Raw genomic sequence first — 18,245 nt, 5'->3', positions numbered from 1 at the left:
CTCAAATTGGCCTCAAACTGTGTACCCGAAGCTAGCTTTGAACTCTTGATCCTTCTGCCTCCACCTTCCAAGTGCTGAGATTATAGACCTGTTCCACCATGCTCAGCTCTGCACGTATTTTATTAAAAGGACAGTAGGTCTGCCTTGACGTCAGCCTGGGAAGGTTGCTCATTTTGTTGTGCAGCCCTAAATTATTCTTAAGTGTGATGATCCAAATAGTGTTTCTGAACTCTGGGGAACCTTACCCATCCAGATGAATTTAAACTAGAATTTGGGGTGGTTATGGTTGGATAAGTCCTGGAGGTAACTTTTTAAAAACTATTTTAATAATAGAGTGCACTGTGTCGTGCAGTGTCTGCAGAGGGCAGAAGAGGATGTTAGATTCTCCCAGAACTGTAGTTACAGATGTTTGTCAGCCACTATGTGAGTGCTGGGAACTGAACCTGGGTCCTTTGCAAGAGCAGCCAGTGCTCTTAACCACAGAGCCATTTCTTCAGCCCCCATTTAAAAAAAAAAAATTTATTTTTATTTTATGTCTATGAATGTTTTACCTGCATGTATGTAAGTGCACCCACCACATGTGTGCAGTGCCTGCAGAGGCCAGAAGAGGGCATCAGATCCCCTGGAATGGAAATTACTGACAGTTTTTGGTAGCCATTTGGGTGTTGGAAACTGTACCCTGGTCCTCTAGAAGAGCATCCAGTGCTCATAACTGCTGAGTTATCTGTCCAGCCCTGTCCTGAGTAATTTTAATGTGCAACTAGAAATGAGAACCATTGGTTTTGAACCAAAGTTCTGAATCCCAACTGCCTGGATTCAGATACACTTTCTAGCTCTGTATCCTTGGGTAAATTGTCTAACCTCTATAAACTTCAGTTTTCTCATCTAGGAAGACAGCAATTCAGACAGAATTGTTGGGGGTCTAACAAATGTTGTAATTCTATGGTTGGTGCTTGGCACATAGTTTGGTGTCCAATAATGTTAGGTATTTTCTGACATTCTTCTATGTAGTCACTTAAGCAAGGAGGAAGAATTGGAATAGATATTTTGACACAGCTATACCAAGTGTCATATGATTTTTTTTTATTAATACCAATAATAGTCACTTTCTTAGCACAGTAGGCAGTGTATCAGTCTTATCACCACAGTAATATCATTTTTTTACATTGTCTTATTTATTTTTATGTGGGTAAATGTCATGCCTGCGTATGTGTAAGTGACCTGTTTGCAGAATATCTCATTGCCAAATTGCTTTGGTTCCTACATCTCCAAGATTAGAGCTTTCATGATTAGTAGGGACCAACTTCCTTCCCAGCACTGCAGGCCCTTTTACCTCTGCCTGAGCATCTAGAGATGGTATGAGAATTATGACAGGAGCTTTGTTTTTGGATACTTCTGTGTAGAACATTGCTTTCTAGGAACTTCTGTCTGGTGGTTGCTGTGTGACTTTTAGAATAACACCTTAAGTCCTTTGCTTGTTGACACTGTAACTGTTCAGGTAATGGAAATACAGACTCACTGTCCCTTTTTTCTTTTGAGACAGGGTCTCAGTCTAGCGCAAGATGACCTGGATCTCAAAGTGTAGTCCAGGCTGACCTTGAGCTTTTTGGGTAGTTCTTATTCCTCAGTCCTTGAAGTACTGGCATTACTGGTGTGAACTACCTCATTTGTCCCTGCCCAACTTTCTTTTATATTGACATGTCTTTCTGATCTCTCTTTCCAGTTTTTCAATGTCCTAAGATGCTGTGTAGACAGACTCTAGATACACGAGGTTTATGGAGAGAGTGGCAGGATTGTTGCTTTCTGTCTTCTCTGTTGGCCAGTCATGCAGTATTGTCCTCTTGTTAGGGCGGCTAGGTTTTTTCTGTAGGACTGGGCCTGTCGAAACAGTCTTTCTCATCTTCTACTCTGTTAAATTATGTCTTGTTGACATGATTTTTTAGTCATTTTTAGTCTATTAATAGCACTTACCTTTTTTAAAAAAAATTATTCTATTTATTATTTTTATTTTATGTGTATGTGTGTATTGCCTGCATGTAGGTAAGTGCACCCGTGTCGTGCAATGCCCGCAGAGGACAGAAGAGGCTGTCGGATCCCCTGGAACTGGAGTTATGGACAGTTGTTAGTTGCCATGTGGGTGCTGGGATTCGAACCTGCGTCTTCTGCAAGAACAGTCAGTGTTCTTAACCGCTGAGCCATCTCTCCAGCCCCTCAACTCTTACCTTTTATCCTTGTTTGTATGGAAATGTATGTGTTCATATGTGTGCAGGTACACAAGTGTGTATGCATGTGGAAGCCAGAGCGTAACGACTATCTCAGTTGTTCTTGAGGCACTGTCCATCCTTTCTTTTCTCTTTGAGACTGGATCTCTTACTGTGCTAGCCTACTAGGCTAGGCTGACTGGACTGTGGGTCCCAGGCATTAGCCTGGCTCCACCTCCCTACTGCTGGGATTATAAGTGTGCCACATCCAGCTCGTTTATATGGATTCAGGTCCTCATGCCTACAAGGCTTTGCTGACTGAGCCAGCGCCATCTCCCTATCCCTTGTCTTTCTTTTTTCGGTGGTACTTGTTTTGAGACAGAATCTCTTGAATCCCAACCTAGCTGTAAATTTGCTGTGTAGCTGCAATGACCTTGAAGTTCTGACCTTCCTTCCACTATCTCCTGGCAGTCCTGGGGTTAAAGGTGTGCACCACCACAGCTGTTTGTTTTGCTTTTCATCTCTAGCTGTCTTCCTTACTGTCATCTCCAACTTAATATGTGTAGTTTCCCTTTCTTGATCTAGCTGTCACTGAATGTTGTATTCCCATCTTGTGCACATAGTGAAGCATAGATGCACTGCTTATAAACCTTACTCTGTTACCATCAGGCTCCCACTTCATTTTGGCAATAACATCGTTGGGAATAGCTGGTCTGTAACTTAACTCTCAGTGGAATACCGCCTACGGTATTCTTTGGATTTTTTTCACTTAGTAATCCTGTCAAAAACACAAATGAGGGTAGTATGGCCTTTTTCTTACTGTACTTACATCATTTCCTATGGGAAAAACTTGGTGTCTTAAGGGATCATAGATTCTGTCCAATAAGCTACTTTTTATTAAATTTCAGAGGCTGACAATAAGCTTTTCAGTTTGGTTTGGGAATTTCCTTTTCTTTTGTGGAAATCAGTACAGAATTAGTCCTTCTCTAGGCTTCCAGGTACTTCTTTCTTCCCCTGCTCCATTTTAGAGATCATTGCTAATTCTGAACCACTGCTTCGTGTTTGAATTACTATGTTGGAATGTCATTCTGAACTAGAAGGTTTAAATCTATTCAAGTGCATTCTTACACTGCTGTTTACTAGCTTGGATTTTGGCTCTGCTCTCAGTAGAACAGCAAAATAAGCCAGCAGTTCTACCTTTTCTTTCTTGCATCTAAGTGCTTACAAAAACGGTCAGCACTTTTGATAAGCTGGATCATGCTGCTCTGTAACCCTTTCTTCATTAGGTGTTTTACAGATAACTTTTGATCACCAAGGAACATTGGAAAGTAAAAGTAGAACAAGATGGCAAGTTGCCCACAGGCTGCCGCCCCCACTCAGTGTGGTGTGCTCATTCTAGTCTCTTTGTGGGTTTGGATTTGTTTGTCTTTTCTTTGTGGAGGTGCTGCCTGCCGTCTAGCGCCTGCGTTCTGTCACTGCAGCAGTCTTTCAGATCTGTGCATTCTCATTCTCTTTGTCACTAATTTACCCTTTGGATAAGTTGTGCTAGCTCAAGTGTTCTTGCCTTCTCTTAGGGTCACTTTTCATATTCATATTTAGGGATTTTTGACTTTATTTTTGTCATTATAATTTCAGGCCTTGAGATCAGCCGTTTTTTCCCTTTGGGTTTTCTGCAATCTGCTTTCCTAAAGACTTGAGTTTTTTTGTCCCTCTCTCTGTTGTTCATTGTCTTCTTTTCCTATTGGAACATCCAAGATGATCCCCTCAGCACCTGGCTCGTGATCAACACTGAGCAAACGTGCAGTTCTCATTCCTTGTGCATCTGTTCACTGCTCCTCAGCACTCACCTCTTTGTCATTGGTTGTTAGTCTGCCTGTCCTCTTTGTGTTTTGTTTCATTTTGCTCAGACATTGTCAACAAGGTGAAGATCTTTTCCTTTGGCAGTCTTCTGTGGAATCTTGATTTTGGCAAAGTTCTTATCTTTAGAGGATCTTGTCACTGGCAATTTGGTTTTCTTTTGAGAATGAACCTTTTCCTCCAGATGACTTGAGACTGATTTAGCTCTACAGTGATTATATATATATGTGTGTGTATATATATACATATATATATATGTATATATATATATATGGCTTTTCGTTGGTTTTTATTTTATTTTATTTATTTATTTTTTTTACAGGGTCTCCCTAGTCATAGCGAATGGACGTCACACTATGTGACCCAGGCTAGCCTCTGTCTCGTAGAGATCTGCCTGCGAGGGCTAGGATAAAGGCAAGTGCCACCACACCCAGTGTCATTTCTGCTTTTAATGTTCTCTAGTTGTGCTTTGCGCATATGTATATATATATATATGGCTTTTCGTTGGTTTTTATTTTATTTTATTTATTTATTTTTTTTACAGGGTCTCCCTAGTCATAGCGTACCTGGAAGTCACAACATGAACCAGGGTGGCCTCGATCTTGCAGAGATCCACCTGCCTCTGTCTCCCAAGGGCTGGGATTAAAGGCACATGCCACCATGCTCGGTAGTGATATTTTTAAATCCCCTCTTTTTAAAATTTTTACCTACTTCTTTGCATGTATTTGTTTGTGGTGAAGCCCCGGCCACTTGTACATATTAGATAAGCACTCTACCATGGAACTATATCCTCAGCTTCTTTTTATTTTGAATCAGGTCTTACTGAGTTGCCTAGCCTCTTGAATTAACTCTGTAGCCCAGCAGACCTTGAGTTGCAAAAGCCTGGTTTTTGCTGCTGCTGCTTTTTCTTTCTCTTTTCTCTTTTCTCTGGTTAGCATGGGACTTTATGTAGATCACCCTGGCCTCCAACTCAGAGATCCACCTGCCTCTGCCTCCTGAGTGCCAGGATTAAAGGCATGTGCCACCACACCCCACTTACTTGCTTCTTTTGAACAAATTTGTTCACTGTCAATAAACATCTCTAGCCACAATTTTTATTCTTTATACTCTTCTTTGTCTTTTTTTTTTATGTGTACAAGTGTATTACCTGTATGTGTGTAATTGTACCCGTGTTGTGCATTGTCTGAGGAGGACAAAAGAGGCTGTCAGATCCCCTGGAACTGGAGCTACAGGTGGTTGTTAACCACCATGTGGGTGCTGGGAATCGAACCCAGGTCCTCTGCAAGAGCAGTCAGTGCTCTTAACTGCTGAGCCATCTCTCCAGCCCATTCTTCTTTGTCTTTAAACTATTTTCTTACTTGTAGGTTTTTTTCTTTTTAGAGTTATATTTTGATAGTATATCACTGTGATATGATTGATACTTATTTTGTTCAATTTCCTTTTCTTTTTTCTTCTGCCTGTCTCATTTAAGATTAAGTCCATTTTCTTAGATCAACAAATCTGTATCCGTAACACCCAGTCTTTTTCTTCTTTCACTACAAGCTCTCTTGTTCTTTGTTACAGTCTGTGGAACCATCTCTGACTTCCCATGGCTTCTAAAATCAGAGCTTTTAACTCAAAGAACTGAGAACCCCTGGGCTAAATCACTGTATGTTTCCCTTCCGCTCCTGAGTCCCTGCTCAGTGTTGCATTGCTGGTCACTGATGAGAATTCGCTGGGATATACAAATCCTGAGGGCATCTCTGTCCTCAGGAATCTGGACTGCCAAGCAAGTACTCACCTAAGTGAGTCTTGGGCTTCCATTAATCCCATCTCTTATTCTTCAGAATGAAATGGCAAACCAGCCAATTTTAGATTTTTTTTTTTGTCTTTTTGAAGCAGGGCCTCCCTGTAGCCCCAGCTGTCCTGGAACTCACTATCTAGACCAGGCTGGCCTTGAACTCACAGAGATCCACCTGCCTCTGCCTCCCAAGTGCTGGTACTACAGGCATGCGTCACCATGCCCGGCAACAATTTTAGATTTTTTAAAAATTGGAAAGTATTCATGTATTTTAAATAAAGGCAATATATAGTGCATAAAAACATGCTTGTGATAGCCATTCTCCTGAGTAGTAGGTTGTTGTGGTCTTGACTTAACATTTCCCTGATGGTTAGAGATACTGAATAGTCAGTCTTTCATATACTTGACCATTTCTGTATCTTTTTTTTTTTTTTGAGATATTACACGAACAACCCTTTGTTGTTTTTGTTTGAACTTTTTGCACTTTATTTTGACGATTCGCTTTTCTGTATTTATTTTTTATGTGTATGAGGGTTTTGTCTGCTTGTTCATAAATGTACCATGTTTGTAAAGTGCCTGTAGAGACTAGAAGAGGGTGTTGGATCTCCTGGAACTGGAGTTACTGCCGCTATGTAGGTGCTGGGAATCGAACCTGGGTTTCTTGCAAGAGCAGCCAGTGCTCTTAACTGCTGAGCTATCTCTCCAGCCCCTTGTTTTGGTTTGAGACTATTTCTTGCACTATGTAGACCTGGCTAGAACTTACCTTGTCTGGCCTTGAGCTTGGGGCAGTCCTCCTCAGCCTTCCAAGTGCTGCAGTTACAGATGTATGCTACCATGCCCAGCATATTGCCCCTTTTAAAATAGGATTTTCTTCTTCTTTTTTTGCTATTGAGTGTTTGGAGTTCCTTATAAAGTCCAGATAGTAACTCCTTGTCAGAGGTACAATTTGCAAATTTTTTCTCCTATTTTATGGGCTGTCTCTTCATTCTGATGATTATTTTCTATACTTTTCAAAAGATTTTAGGTCGATGTCATCTTCTTTGTTTTGTTTCTTGTGTTTGGGGATCATATCCAAAGAAATATGATGTGAAGCTTTCCCCTTGTTTTCTATGAGTAATTTATTTCAGGTCTTACATTTAAGTCTTTTTCAGGTGTGTCCAACCTATATATAGCCTGTGGGCCACATGTACCCTAGGACAGCAATGAATATGATCCCACGCAAAACTGTAAACCTACTTAAAACATTATGAGTTTTCGGTGTATATGATTTTTGTTTTGTTTTGTAACTTGATTATGCAGTTCTCCAGCATGGATTCTGTAGATGACAAGATCATGTTGCAGTGTCAGAAGATTAGACATGATCTCATCTATTTTGAGTTGATAAACAAGTGCTAACAAGAATGTGGAGAAAAGGGAACTTTCCTTATTGTTATGACAAAATACTTGATAGGTGTAATTTAAGGAAGAACGGGTTTATTTTGGCTCAAGGTTTCAGAGAACCACTGTCTATCATGGTAGGGAAGGTAATGTGGAGCCATTTGATTGTGAGAAAGGCTGGAACCAGAGGTGGGGATAACCTTCAAAGGCCTGTGCCTCATGACCTAGTTCCACCAACTAGTCTCCACTTCCTGAAGGCTCTAGACTGTAACCTTCAAAATAGCACCCCAAGCTCAGGATCAAGCACTTAAAATAAGAGTCTCTAGTGGACATTCCATATTCAGATTGTAACAGGAACCTTTGCACACTGTGAGTAGAAATGTAAATTAGTATAATTACTATGAAAACCAGTGTGGTGTTTCCTCAAAAATATTTAAAAATAGAATTAGTATATGACCCAGCAACTTCACTTTGGAGTGTATATACAGAGAAAATCAGTGTGTGAAGAAATGTTTGTTGTTGTTTATTGTAGCATTATTCACACAACCAAGATAGGCAGTCAACACAAGTATCCATTTGGGGAGAGGGGGTGGCAGTGCTAGAGCTTAAACCTGAGGCCTTACACATGCTAGGTAAGCACTCTACCTCCGGGCTGCATCTCCCCGCAGTTGAATAGATTAAGAAAATGTGATACCTGCACATACTGGAATACTTTTCAGCTGTAAAAAAAGAATGAAATCCTGTCATTTGTGACAACGTGGAAGCAAGTAGAAATCATTATGTAAGCCTGACACAGAAAGGCAAGTATCATGTGATCCCACTCATGAAATCTAAAGATGAACTCAATAGGAGTAGATAGTCAAGTGCTGGTTACCAAAGCGGGGGAGAGTGGGAAGGATAGAGGGATCAGAGCAGGTTGATCAGTGCTTACCAAGTTATAGTTAGTAGTTAAGAAGCTCTGGTTTGCTGGGTCTGGTGGCACATGCTTTAATCCCAGGCCAGCTGGGGTTACAGGGAGACCCTGTCTCAAAGCACTACCCGTCCATAAAAAAAAAAAAGAAAAAAAAAAAAGCAGCTCTGGTTGTGGTATTACATAGTAGGGTAATTATAGATAATGGTTATATAATGTGTATTTCAAAAGTATTGAGAGTTTAAATGTTTTCACAAGAAAGAAATAATAGCTAGTAGGTTTTGTTTTATTTTGTTTTTGAGACAGGGCTTTTCTGGCTCTTCAGAAACTCATTGTGTAGCCCAAGCTAGTTTGAACTCTTGTTGCTCTGTCTGTTTCAGCCTCTTGAGTGCTAGGCATGAGCTTGTACGCCCAGCTGAGGAATGAGAGTTGTTGGTGATAGCTGTCATTAACCCAATGTAAACATTATACAAACTGTACACATATTGAAATATTAAGTGTTTATATATAATTTTTTTTTTTTTTTGGTCTTTTTGAGACAGGGTCTCCCTGTAGCCCCAGCTGTCCTGGAACTCACTACGTAGACTAGGCTGGCCTTGAACTCACAGAGATCCACCTGCCTCTGCCTCCTGAGTGTTGGGACTAAAGGCATGCGTCACCATGCCTGGCTAATTTTTCTGTTTTTAGGTATCAGTTAAAAATACAGTAGGCTAGGCCTGGTGGCACATGCCTTTAATTCCAGCACTCTGGAGGCAAGGCAGGAGGATCTCTGTAAGATCTAGGCTACCTTGGCCTACATGGTGAGTAACAGGCCAGCTGGGGCTACAGGGAGACCTTCTCTCAAAAAGACAAAAACAAACAAACAAAAAAACCTTGGAAGTAATGGGAACTGAATTTGTGACAGTATTGCTTCAAAAAAGGGAGGGAGGAAGGGAAATTACAGGGGACCCAGTTTTATATGGGATGTTTTATTTGCCTGAGATTTAAAAATTTGTATTGGGGGCTGGGAGTGGTGGCACACACCGAGTCCTAGCACTTGGGAGGCAGAGGCAGGCGGATCTCTGTGAATATGAGGCCAGCCTGGTCTACATAATGAGTTCCAGACCACCTGGGGCTACAGGAAGACCTGTCTCAAAAAGACCAAAGAAAAAAAAGAAAAGAAAAAAAAAATTTGTATTCATTGCATAGTTCAATGGGTTTCTGTCATTTCTGTATGTATATATAATGTTGTAGTTCAGTAAGTTAACACAGTTCACCTTACCATCTTGCTTTATATTCTTTTGAAATAATTATTGTTTCTGTCAGCTTATTTTTCTTGTAGACACATATTAATGTAACTGTATAAAAAAGTACTAGTAAGATACACATTAGCAGGTGGGAAAATTCTGTCTTGTTTTTCTAGCAATCCCCAAAGTGAGACTGGAGACAATCTACATTTGTGGAGTAGATGAGATGAGCACCCAGGATATCTTTTCCTATTTTAAAGAATATCCTCCGGCACACATTGAATGGTTGGATGATACCTCCTGTAAGTATATCCACACTTTCTGTTTAGTATGCTTTTGTTTATAATTTTTAAAGTGTTCTTGACTAACTAATAGTAGGAAATCATGGCCCAAACTATTGATGCTTAAAAACAAAATTACCATATAGTACCTCATAGTGCCTATCCCCAGGTATTCTAAGTCAGCACAGAGGTGGTGAACCCAGGCTTTGGACTGTTTGTAGCTGGTATTCGAGTCTAATCTACATGATTGTAGCCTCTTTAATACCCACCATTTCCCAGAAGAAACTTGGGATTGTTTCCAGTGCTTTGGGTATTGTCAGTGCTCTTTGCCTGTCAGTTTCTAGGGGGTTGGCTCCTTCTCCTAGCTCTGCCCTACACCACAGTGTTCTGATGCTGTAGCAGACCTCACACCTCTACTTGCTGTGCCCTGTATTTTCTGGAATGTCATCTGCTTGCTCTCACCTGTGAATTGCCAGCTTGTGAGCCATTTGTCCTCTGACCTCTGGTGAATGCTCTGCTGGCTTCTGCTCTTCGGTAGCCTGGCTTTACTTGCTACCCGCTGGCTGACTGACTAGGTAGTACCCGAGACAGAAGCTGGTTTTCTCAGCTCTTCTTTTGATATGACAGTTTAATGTTTTTCCTTCTTTTTTGTTTCTGTTTGCTTACGCTATTCAAAATCAGGGGTCAGTAAGCTTTTTTCTTTAAAGGACCAGATAGTAAATGTTTTGGACTTTATATGTTATATAGTTCCTGTAGCATCTGTTCAGCTTTGCTTTTGTAGCATGAATGTGGCTATTGGCAGGGTATAAGCTAACACATCTGGCTCTTTTCCAGTAGTACTTTCTTTACAAAACCAGGTAGATTTGTGGTTTGTTGTGTATGTATACCTAAATACAGGTAATATAAATAAGTGTTGCAAATAACAGATGGAGGACTGGACTTTGCTAACTCCTGATGTTTATCATTAAAACTAGAGCTAAAGGATGTTAGAGTAGGAAGGACCCTAGGGTTATCCAGTTCAACTGGATATTGTGCATCAGAAACTGAAAAACAGAGAAAGGAAATTGTTTGCCCAAGGCTACATGGCCTATTACTAACCAAAGTGAGAGTCTTTAGATCTTTAGTTCCCAAACCGAGATAAAAGGGTAACATAATTTTGAGAAATGCCATTTAAAACAGTGTTAAAGAGACTTGCTTTCTACCAGGCTTCTCAAATCCTTTTCTTGCTAAATTAAATTACTTTAAAGTCATGTGGCTGTCATACTCCAGTGTCCATATCCCATGAATATCTTCTTCAACCTACACCTCATGATGGTAGAACATCATTTAGCAGGTATGGAAGACAAAGACTAGCAGAGGGCTCCCTAGGGGCAATAGTGTAATGGATTATAAGTTTATTTGACAGTTAGTAACTTCATCAAGACCTGCTAACAGGACTGTGGATGTAGCTTATTTGATAGAGTCCTTGTGTAGCAGCACAAAGTCCTGGAATCAATCCCCAGCACCACATAAAACTGAACCAGCACTACGGAAGTAGAGGCAGGAGGATTAGATGTTCAAGGTCATCTTTAGCTATATAGTGGGTTTGAGGCCAGCCTGGACTACATAAGACCCGATCTCACAAAAACAAAACCCCACAGAACAGATAAAAAACCTTGCAAAATTTAGCCAGATGTGGTAGGTTGCATCTGTTGTTCAGCTACTCAGGAAGCTGAAGCCAGATTACTTGAACTCCAGAATTCAATGCCAGTCTGGACAACATACAGACCATTAAAACAAACAGCTGGGCATGATGGTGCATGCCTTTGATCTCAGAGGCAGAGGCAGGCAGATCTCTGTGAGATATAATGAGTTCCATGCCTGCTGGGGCTACTGGAAGAGCCTGTTTCAAATAGACCGAAAAACAAACAAAAAAACTGGGGCTATAGCTCCATGGTGAAGTTCTTGCGTCAGGAGTATTTAAACTCTGGAGGCCCTGAATTCAGTCTTCAGTACCATGGGGTGGAGGACCTGTTAATACTTACATAGCATTTATTGTATTCCAGGTTCTTTTGTTTGGGGAATACTTTTTCATAAAGTATATAACAGTTATTTTATAGAATTGAGCTTGAGAATGCAGCCCTAGACTTAAGTTCTTCATGGAGGTTTTACCACCACTTTTATGCTTCTTTCCATTGCTGTCTTTTCCATTTACTAATGACAGTCTGCAGCCGCATGAGGTTGTGGCAGTGAATGGAATGTTGAATCTGCTCTCAAGAATTTACCATTGGATCTAGTGTAATGTGTTCTTTTCTATTTTATTGTAGGTAATGTGGTTTGGCTAGATGAAATGACAGCCACACGAGCCCTTATCAATATGAGCTCTCTGCCAGCCCAGGATAAGGCAAGAAGCAGAGAAGCCAGTGAAGACAAGTCATCTGAGAAAAGTAAAAAAGGTGATGAAGCACGAAAGAGGCAGCTGCCCTGTTCTTTGCACAGACCTGTTTTGGGCTTTTGAGTTTTTGTTTTGTTTTGTTTTTAGACAGGGTCTCCCTTTAGCCCCAGGTGGCCTGGAACTCACTGCATAGACCAGGCTGGCCTCAATCTCACAGAGATCTGCAGGCTTTTGTCTCCCACATGCTGGGACTAAAGGTGTGGACCACCATACCCATCCCTGGCTTTGAGTTTTTAAGGAGAGTGTTTAAGTAATTATACAACATCTCATTGCTAAATGTTTCTGAGACAAACTGATGATGCTTTCTTTGGCTTACCAGTAAATAGGAATAGAAAACACCAGATCTTTAAAATTATATGAGATAGTGACTTTAATGTTTATCTTGTCACATCCCATTTTAGACAAGCATGAAGACAGTTCAGATGATGAGGAAGCTGAAGAAGGAGAAGTTGAAGATGAGAATTCAAGTGACGTGGAGGTTAGTTATAGGACAAAGGTATCTATAAGGTTTTATTTTAAAAATTGCTTATTGTCTTTTTAAATTAAGGTGTAAAGACTTAGTAAGTTGTGTTCTTTGTCTAGCTTTTACCATGAAACTTTTTGAGGGTGCAACAGACTCTTGGCCTTTTAGCTTGTGTGGATGTAACAGTTCATCTCGAGTGCTTAAATAGTACTTATACTTCTGCATAAGAAAAAATGGTTTTATTAAGAAATACGTTGAAGTGTGACCTAATCAGTAAAATTAAAGAAAAGCAAGTAGGGTTTGTTAAAAATGTTGAAGTGTATTAAAATTTTGTGTGTATGGGGGGAGAGGGGTAGTGCTGGGTCTTGGATATGCTGGGCAAGTGCTGTGTTTCTATCTTCCTAACTTAATATATATTTAAGTTTAAATATTTAAATGTTACATGATTAGTATATAACAAATTCCGAGGACATATCAAAGTTTTACCCCTTTGGAAGCTGCATTCTAGTGGGAAAGACAAATACACAGTTAGGAGATGGTGAGTGTTGTGAATCTGGGTAAAGGATAAAGGGAAAAAGGATGGGAACTGGAGAAGTGCCGCAGCAGTTAAGAGTGAACACACCCCTTATTGGGTGGCTCACAACCACCTGCAATTCTAGTGCCAGGAAAACCAATGCATTCTTCTGGCCTCCTTGGATACATGCACATACTCAACACACAGATGCACACACACAAATAATTTAAAAATAAAACAGAGGCTAGATGGCTTAGTGGTTAACAATGAGTATTGTTCTTGCAAAGGACTCGAGTTTGGTTCCCAGCTCTCTTGTTGGCTAGCTCACAGCCCCAGGGGCTCAAACACCCTCTTCTGGCCTCTCTGGGCAACTGTATTGACATGCACAAATCCATAAACAGATACACAGACACACACAGACACACATGTATATGCATGAGCACATGCACACACACAATTGTGGAGACTATTCTTGAATAGTCAGAGAAGAGCGGACTTCAAAAGTCTACAGAGGAACTAGTTCTGTAATGAAGATTGGTATAAAAGATAGAATGCTTTCTTATTGGTAACTCATCTACAGAAAAAGTATGAAAAATGCTTTTTACATTGAAAGTGTTCTTTTTTTCTTAAGTTGGACACGCTGTCTCAGGTAGAAGAAGAGTCTTTGTTAAGAAATGATCTTCGTCCAGCTAACAAACTTGCTAAAGGAAATAGGTTATTCATGAGATTCGCTACGAAAGGTAAATTTGATATTTTGTACTGATTTTTCAATCAGAATGCTTAATTATTGAGTGATACCCTCCTCTTTTGACTAGAAGTTAGATCAAGTAATCACAAAGCTTCCTTCGAACAAAATACTTTATGTTTATGAAGAAATGGCTTACTGGCTGAGAAGGAATTTCTTTTATGTGTATTTGTTAGTGTGTATTTATTATACAATGTCATAGATTTCATTATGACATGATAATTTGCTTTGGTCACATCCCCTTTATTACCTTTTCTTATCCTCCTTCCCCGCTTTTCCCCATCTACCTCCCTGATACTCTTCCTTTTATTTAACCCTTAAATTCCATGTACAAGAGCAAATGTGCAGCTGGAGAGATGGCTAAACAGTTAAGAACACTGACTGCTCTTAGAAAGGACCCGGGTTCAGTTCCCAGCACCCACATAATGGCTAACAATGTAAACTCCAGTTCCAGGTGATCTAATGCCCTCTTGTGGCCTCCATGTGCATTGCATGCATGGGTGTACTTACATACATGTAGGCAAAACACTCATACTCATAGAATTGGGGGGGGAGAGCAAATGTTATTTTGTGACTTTTTGTGTGTGTGTGTCTTTTTTAAAACGGTCTCCCTGTAGCCCCAGCTGGCCTAGAACTCACTATGTAGACATGACAGGCTTTGATCTTAACAGAGATCCTCCTGCCTCTGCCTCCTGAGCGCTGGGATTAACAGTGTGTGCCACCATGCCCGACTATGAGACTTTTTAAGAGATAGAAGTTTTATTGGAGGAGGAAATTTGTAGGAGGTGTAGTTGCTGGGCACTGTATCAGAATGTTATTGACCAGACTCAGAGCACCCTCTAAAATACAGAATCTACTATTAAAGCTGCTGTCATGGATGAACATTTAGTCAGGGGTGATAATCACTGATCTGATCCAAGGCCTTATTCCAAAGACACGACCACTGCTATGGCAAAGGCAACTGACTTTGAAATGAATAGGGTTCCTTGAGCGTACTTTGGACCTACTACTGTCCATCCTGGTCACTGTAGCTAACAAAGTAATGACCATCAAGGAGACTAGATTCTAGGTGGTAAATAAATAGGAGTCCAGATTCTAGGTGGTAAATAAACGTGCTGTTTCTGATTCCTTGCCAGTTCCACAATCTCCCCACTTATATTCACCTAGAATACTGGACCAGGGCCTCTCCCACCAAGACTGGCAACTATCTGTGATGATAGAAGTCTGATCTTTGTAAAACCCCCTTGAACCAGATCTGTTGTGTGCTTGACCTATGCCTTGGTGTCTTGGTTGGGCTGGTTTCAGGTGAGATTAAGCTGAGTTCCCCAGGCATTCAGCATATTGGTAGTTGTATATTGAGGCTCCTTTTCCCACTAGGAGAGCCCATTGTCCACCACTCTTTCATGAAGTTCTTCACAGAGGATGCTCACTTCATAGTGCCTAGGAAAATAGGCCAGTAATATGTGCCCAAAGTGCAGATAGGTGAGTCTCACATTCCTCAACTTGGTCTGTCACAGCTTCTAAGAGAACAGGAGCACATGGTGAGAATTCATTGGTAATGGCCATATCAGGGTTGCCACCTATGTCTACCACAGTGTTATATGAAGATAGCTTTTTGAGATCCTAAGTCCGTATAATTTCTGCATTATTACATCAGAATTGTACTTGCCAGTATCTTGTCACAGAAGAAGCCATTGAATATCCCAATTTGGGGCAGTGCCATGAGGTTGCTGCAGGGTCTTTTGGGAGTGATGGAATGGACTCTGAAGAGCATGTGGTCCCAGATTTGGAAGGGTGATCATTGTAACAACAGTACCAAGAACTCATGCAGGAAGCTGCAGCCATCTGATTCCAAGGCTCATGACTATGGTGTTTACTTAACATGATCTTCAATTCTCTCCAGTTTTTTGCATTTGAGATAATTTCATTCTTTTTTAAAAAAATATTTTATTATTTTTATTTTATGTGTTGAGTGTATTGCCTGCATGTATGTGAGTGCACCTGAGTCTTGCAATGCTGTGGAGGTCAGAAGAGGGCTTCAGATTCCCCTGGAACTGGAGTTAAGGACAGTTTGTAGCCGCCATGTGGGTGCTGGGAATCAAACCCGGGCCCTCTGCAAGAGCAGTCAGTGCTCTTAACTACTAAGCCATCTCTCCAGCACCGATAATTTCATTCTTTATGTCTAAATAATGCTCTATATGTGTCAGTATATATGTATGCTCCATACATATGCACACATGCACACACAAATACACACATACACATCTTAGTACACACACATTTTCTTTATCTGTTCATCCATTGATGGGTACTGAGGCTGATAGCATAATTTGGCTATTACAAACAATGGTTTTTGTTTTTGTTTTTAATATTTGATTATTATTTTTACGTGTGTGAGTGTATTGTCTGCATGTATGTAAGTGTACCCGTATTGTGCAATGTCTGTGGCGATTTGAAGAGGGTATTGAATTCCCCTGGAACTGGAGTTACTGACAGTTGTTAGCTGCCACATGGGTGCTAAGAATCGAACCCAGGTCCTCTACAAAAGCAGCCAGTGCTCTTCACTTCTCCAGCCCCGAAAATAATGTTTTGATAACTGTGGATGTGCAGGTATCTCTATACTGTGCTGACTTTGATTCCTTTGGACATTTATTTGGAAGCAGAATCAGTGGATCATTTTTGATTTTGGGGGAGACCCTCCATACTGATTTTCATGGTGGCTGTACTAATTTACATTCCTAACAGTGTACAAGGGTCCCTTTCTCCCCTACATGCTTGCCAGCATTTGTTGTTTTCATGATGAAAGCCAGACTGACTTGGATGAGATGGAATCCCGATGTAATTTCGTTCTGCTTTTCTCCATTGGCTAAAGATGTAGAACATGTCTTCATTTATATCTTTATCATTTGTTCTTTACTGAGAATATATTTCTACCTCTGAAAGTAAAAATTAACTATTTGTACATTTTTGTGATTTCTGGTTAAAGTCAGATTGTTTTTGTTAAAGCCAGTTTGTCTTCTGTGCTTTTTAGCTAGTTATGTAAACTGTGACAACTTTTTTTAAAAATTCAAATTTTAAAAATATTTTATGCTGGGCATGGTGGCACATGCCTTTAATCCCAGCACTTGGGAGGCAGAGGCAGACAGATCTCTGTGAGTTCAAGGCCAGCCTGGTCTACATAGTGAGTTCCAGGAAAGCTGGGGCTACAGGGAGACCCTGTCTCAAAAAGACCCCCCCCAAAAAAATATATATATTTATATTTTAATTTTATTTGTATGAGTGTATTGCTTGCATGATGTAAGTGCACCTGTGTCATTCAGTGCCCGAGGAGGTCAGAAGACTGTGTTGGATCCTCTGGAACTGGAGTTCAAATGCTTGTTAGCTGCCATTTGGGTGCTGGGAATCGAACCCAGGTCCTTTGCAAGAGCAGCCAGTGCCCTTAACTGCTGAGTCATATCTCTAGCCCCATTAAAAAGTACATTTATTTAATCATTTATTTGTATGTGTGCACCTGTGCACACGCATGCCACAGCTCACATGTAGAGGTCAAAAGACACCTTGTGGAACTTGGTTCTCACCTGCTATCATGGGTCCCAGGGAATAGACTCAGGTCATCAGGCTTGGCAGCAAAAGCCTTTACCTGCTAAGCTATCTTGTCAGCCTGTAAACTCTGAAAACTTCAAAAAGAAGTGCCTTTTAGCTAGATATGGTAGCACACACCTTTAGTCCCAGCACTCTGGGAGCAGAGGCAGGTGGATCTCTGTGAGTTTAAGGCCAGCCTGGTCTACATAGTGAGTTCCAGGCCAGCTGGTGCTACGGGGGGACCCTGTCTCAAAAAAACCAAAAAAAAAAAAAAAAAAAAAAAAAGCCTTTTAACTAGCAGTGTTCGCCTGGATAGACATCATTGTTAGACCTTTCATTGTGATCCTTATAAGACTTTATGCATAGTGGTTTGGAAGTATTAAAGATAGTGTGGGTTAACATTTATAATTTGTAAATTTATAATTTATACATATTGCTTTAATTATTTGACAGTGAATTGGAATTTGCTACCCGTTACCCTGAATACTCGAGTATGTGTTTCTGAAGAACAAGGACACTCTTATCCATGGCATAGTTGCTAGAATTAGGAAATCTAACATGAGTACCATACCATTTGCCTTATCCATAGTCAATGATTAAATTCCTTCAGTTGTCCCAAAATACATCTTTTATAGATTTATCCCACAAGGTCTAGTGTCTGCTGTAGGCCTGAGTATTTTTCATTGTCATGTCCCTTAGTCTCCTAATCTAGAACTACTCCCTTGCATTGTTTTCCTTGACTGAGATATTTTAAAAAAATTAGTGTATAGGTTGTTTTTTTCTTTTCTTTTTTTTTTGTCTTTTTGTCTTTTTGTCTTTTTGAGACAGGGTCTCCTTGTAGCCCCAGCTGTCCTGGAACTCACTATGTAGACCAG

At 40.5% G+C, this 18,245-nt stretch overlaps 1 protein-coding gene across 4 annotated transcripts in view; it reads left to right on the top strand.

Annotated features, from left to right (window-relative positions):
* Ncbp3 (nuclear cap binding subunit 3) overlaps positions 1-18,245 on the top strand; it is a 48,253-nt gene that overhangs the window by 9,046 nt on the left and 20,962 nt on the right. For all 4 annotated transcript variants that reach the window (XR_608048.3, XM_008855621.3, XM_008855624.3 and 1 more), the window contains exons 4-7: positions 9,528-9,653; positions 11,939-12,067; positions 12,468-12,544; positions 13,675-13,783. Coding sequence is in view for 3 of the 4 variants with exons in the window: in XM_008855621.3 (XP_008853843.1) it covers positions 9,528-9,653; positions 11,939-12,067; positions 12,468-12,544; positions 13,675-13,783 (441 nt within the window). In the remaining variant the exon portion in view is untranslated. The remainder of the gene's footprint in view (positions 1-9,527; positions 9,654-11,938; positions 12,068-12,467; positions 12,545-13,674; positions 13,784-18,245) is intronic.

The sequence above is a fragment of the Nannospalax galili genome, unplaced genomic scaffold (assembly GCF_000622305.1).
Source record: "Nannospalax galili isolate Female #2095 unplaced genomic scaffold, S.galili_v1.0 scaffold888, whole genome shotgun sequence".
Classification (NCBI taxonomy): Eukaryota; Metazoa; Chordata; class Mammalia; order Rodentia; family Spalacidae; genus Nannospalax; species Nannospalax galili.
This window is presented reverse-complemented; position numbering and strand designations above follow the sequence as displayed.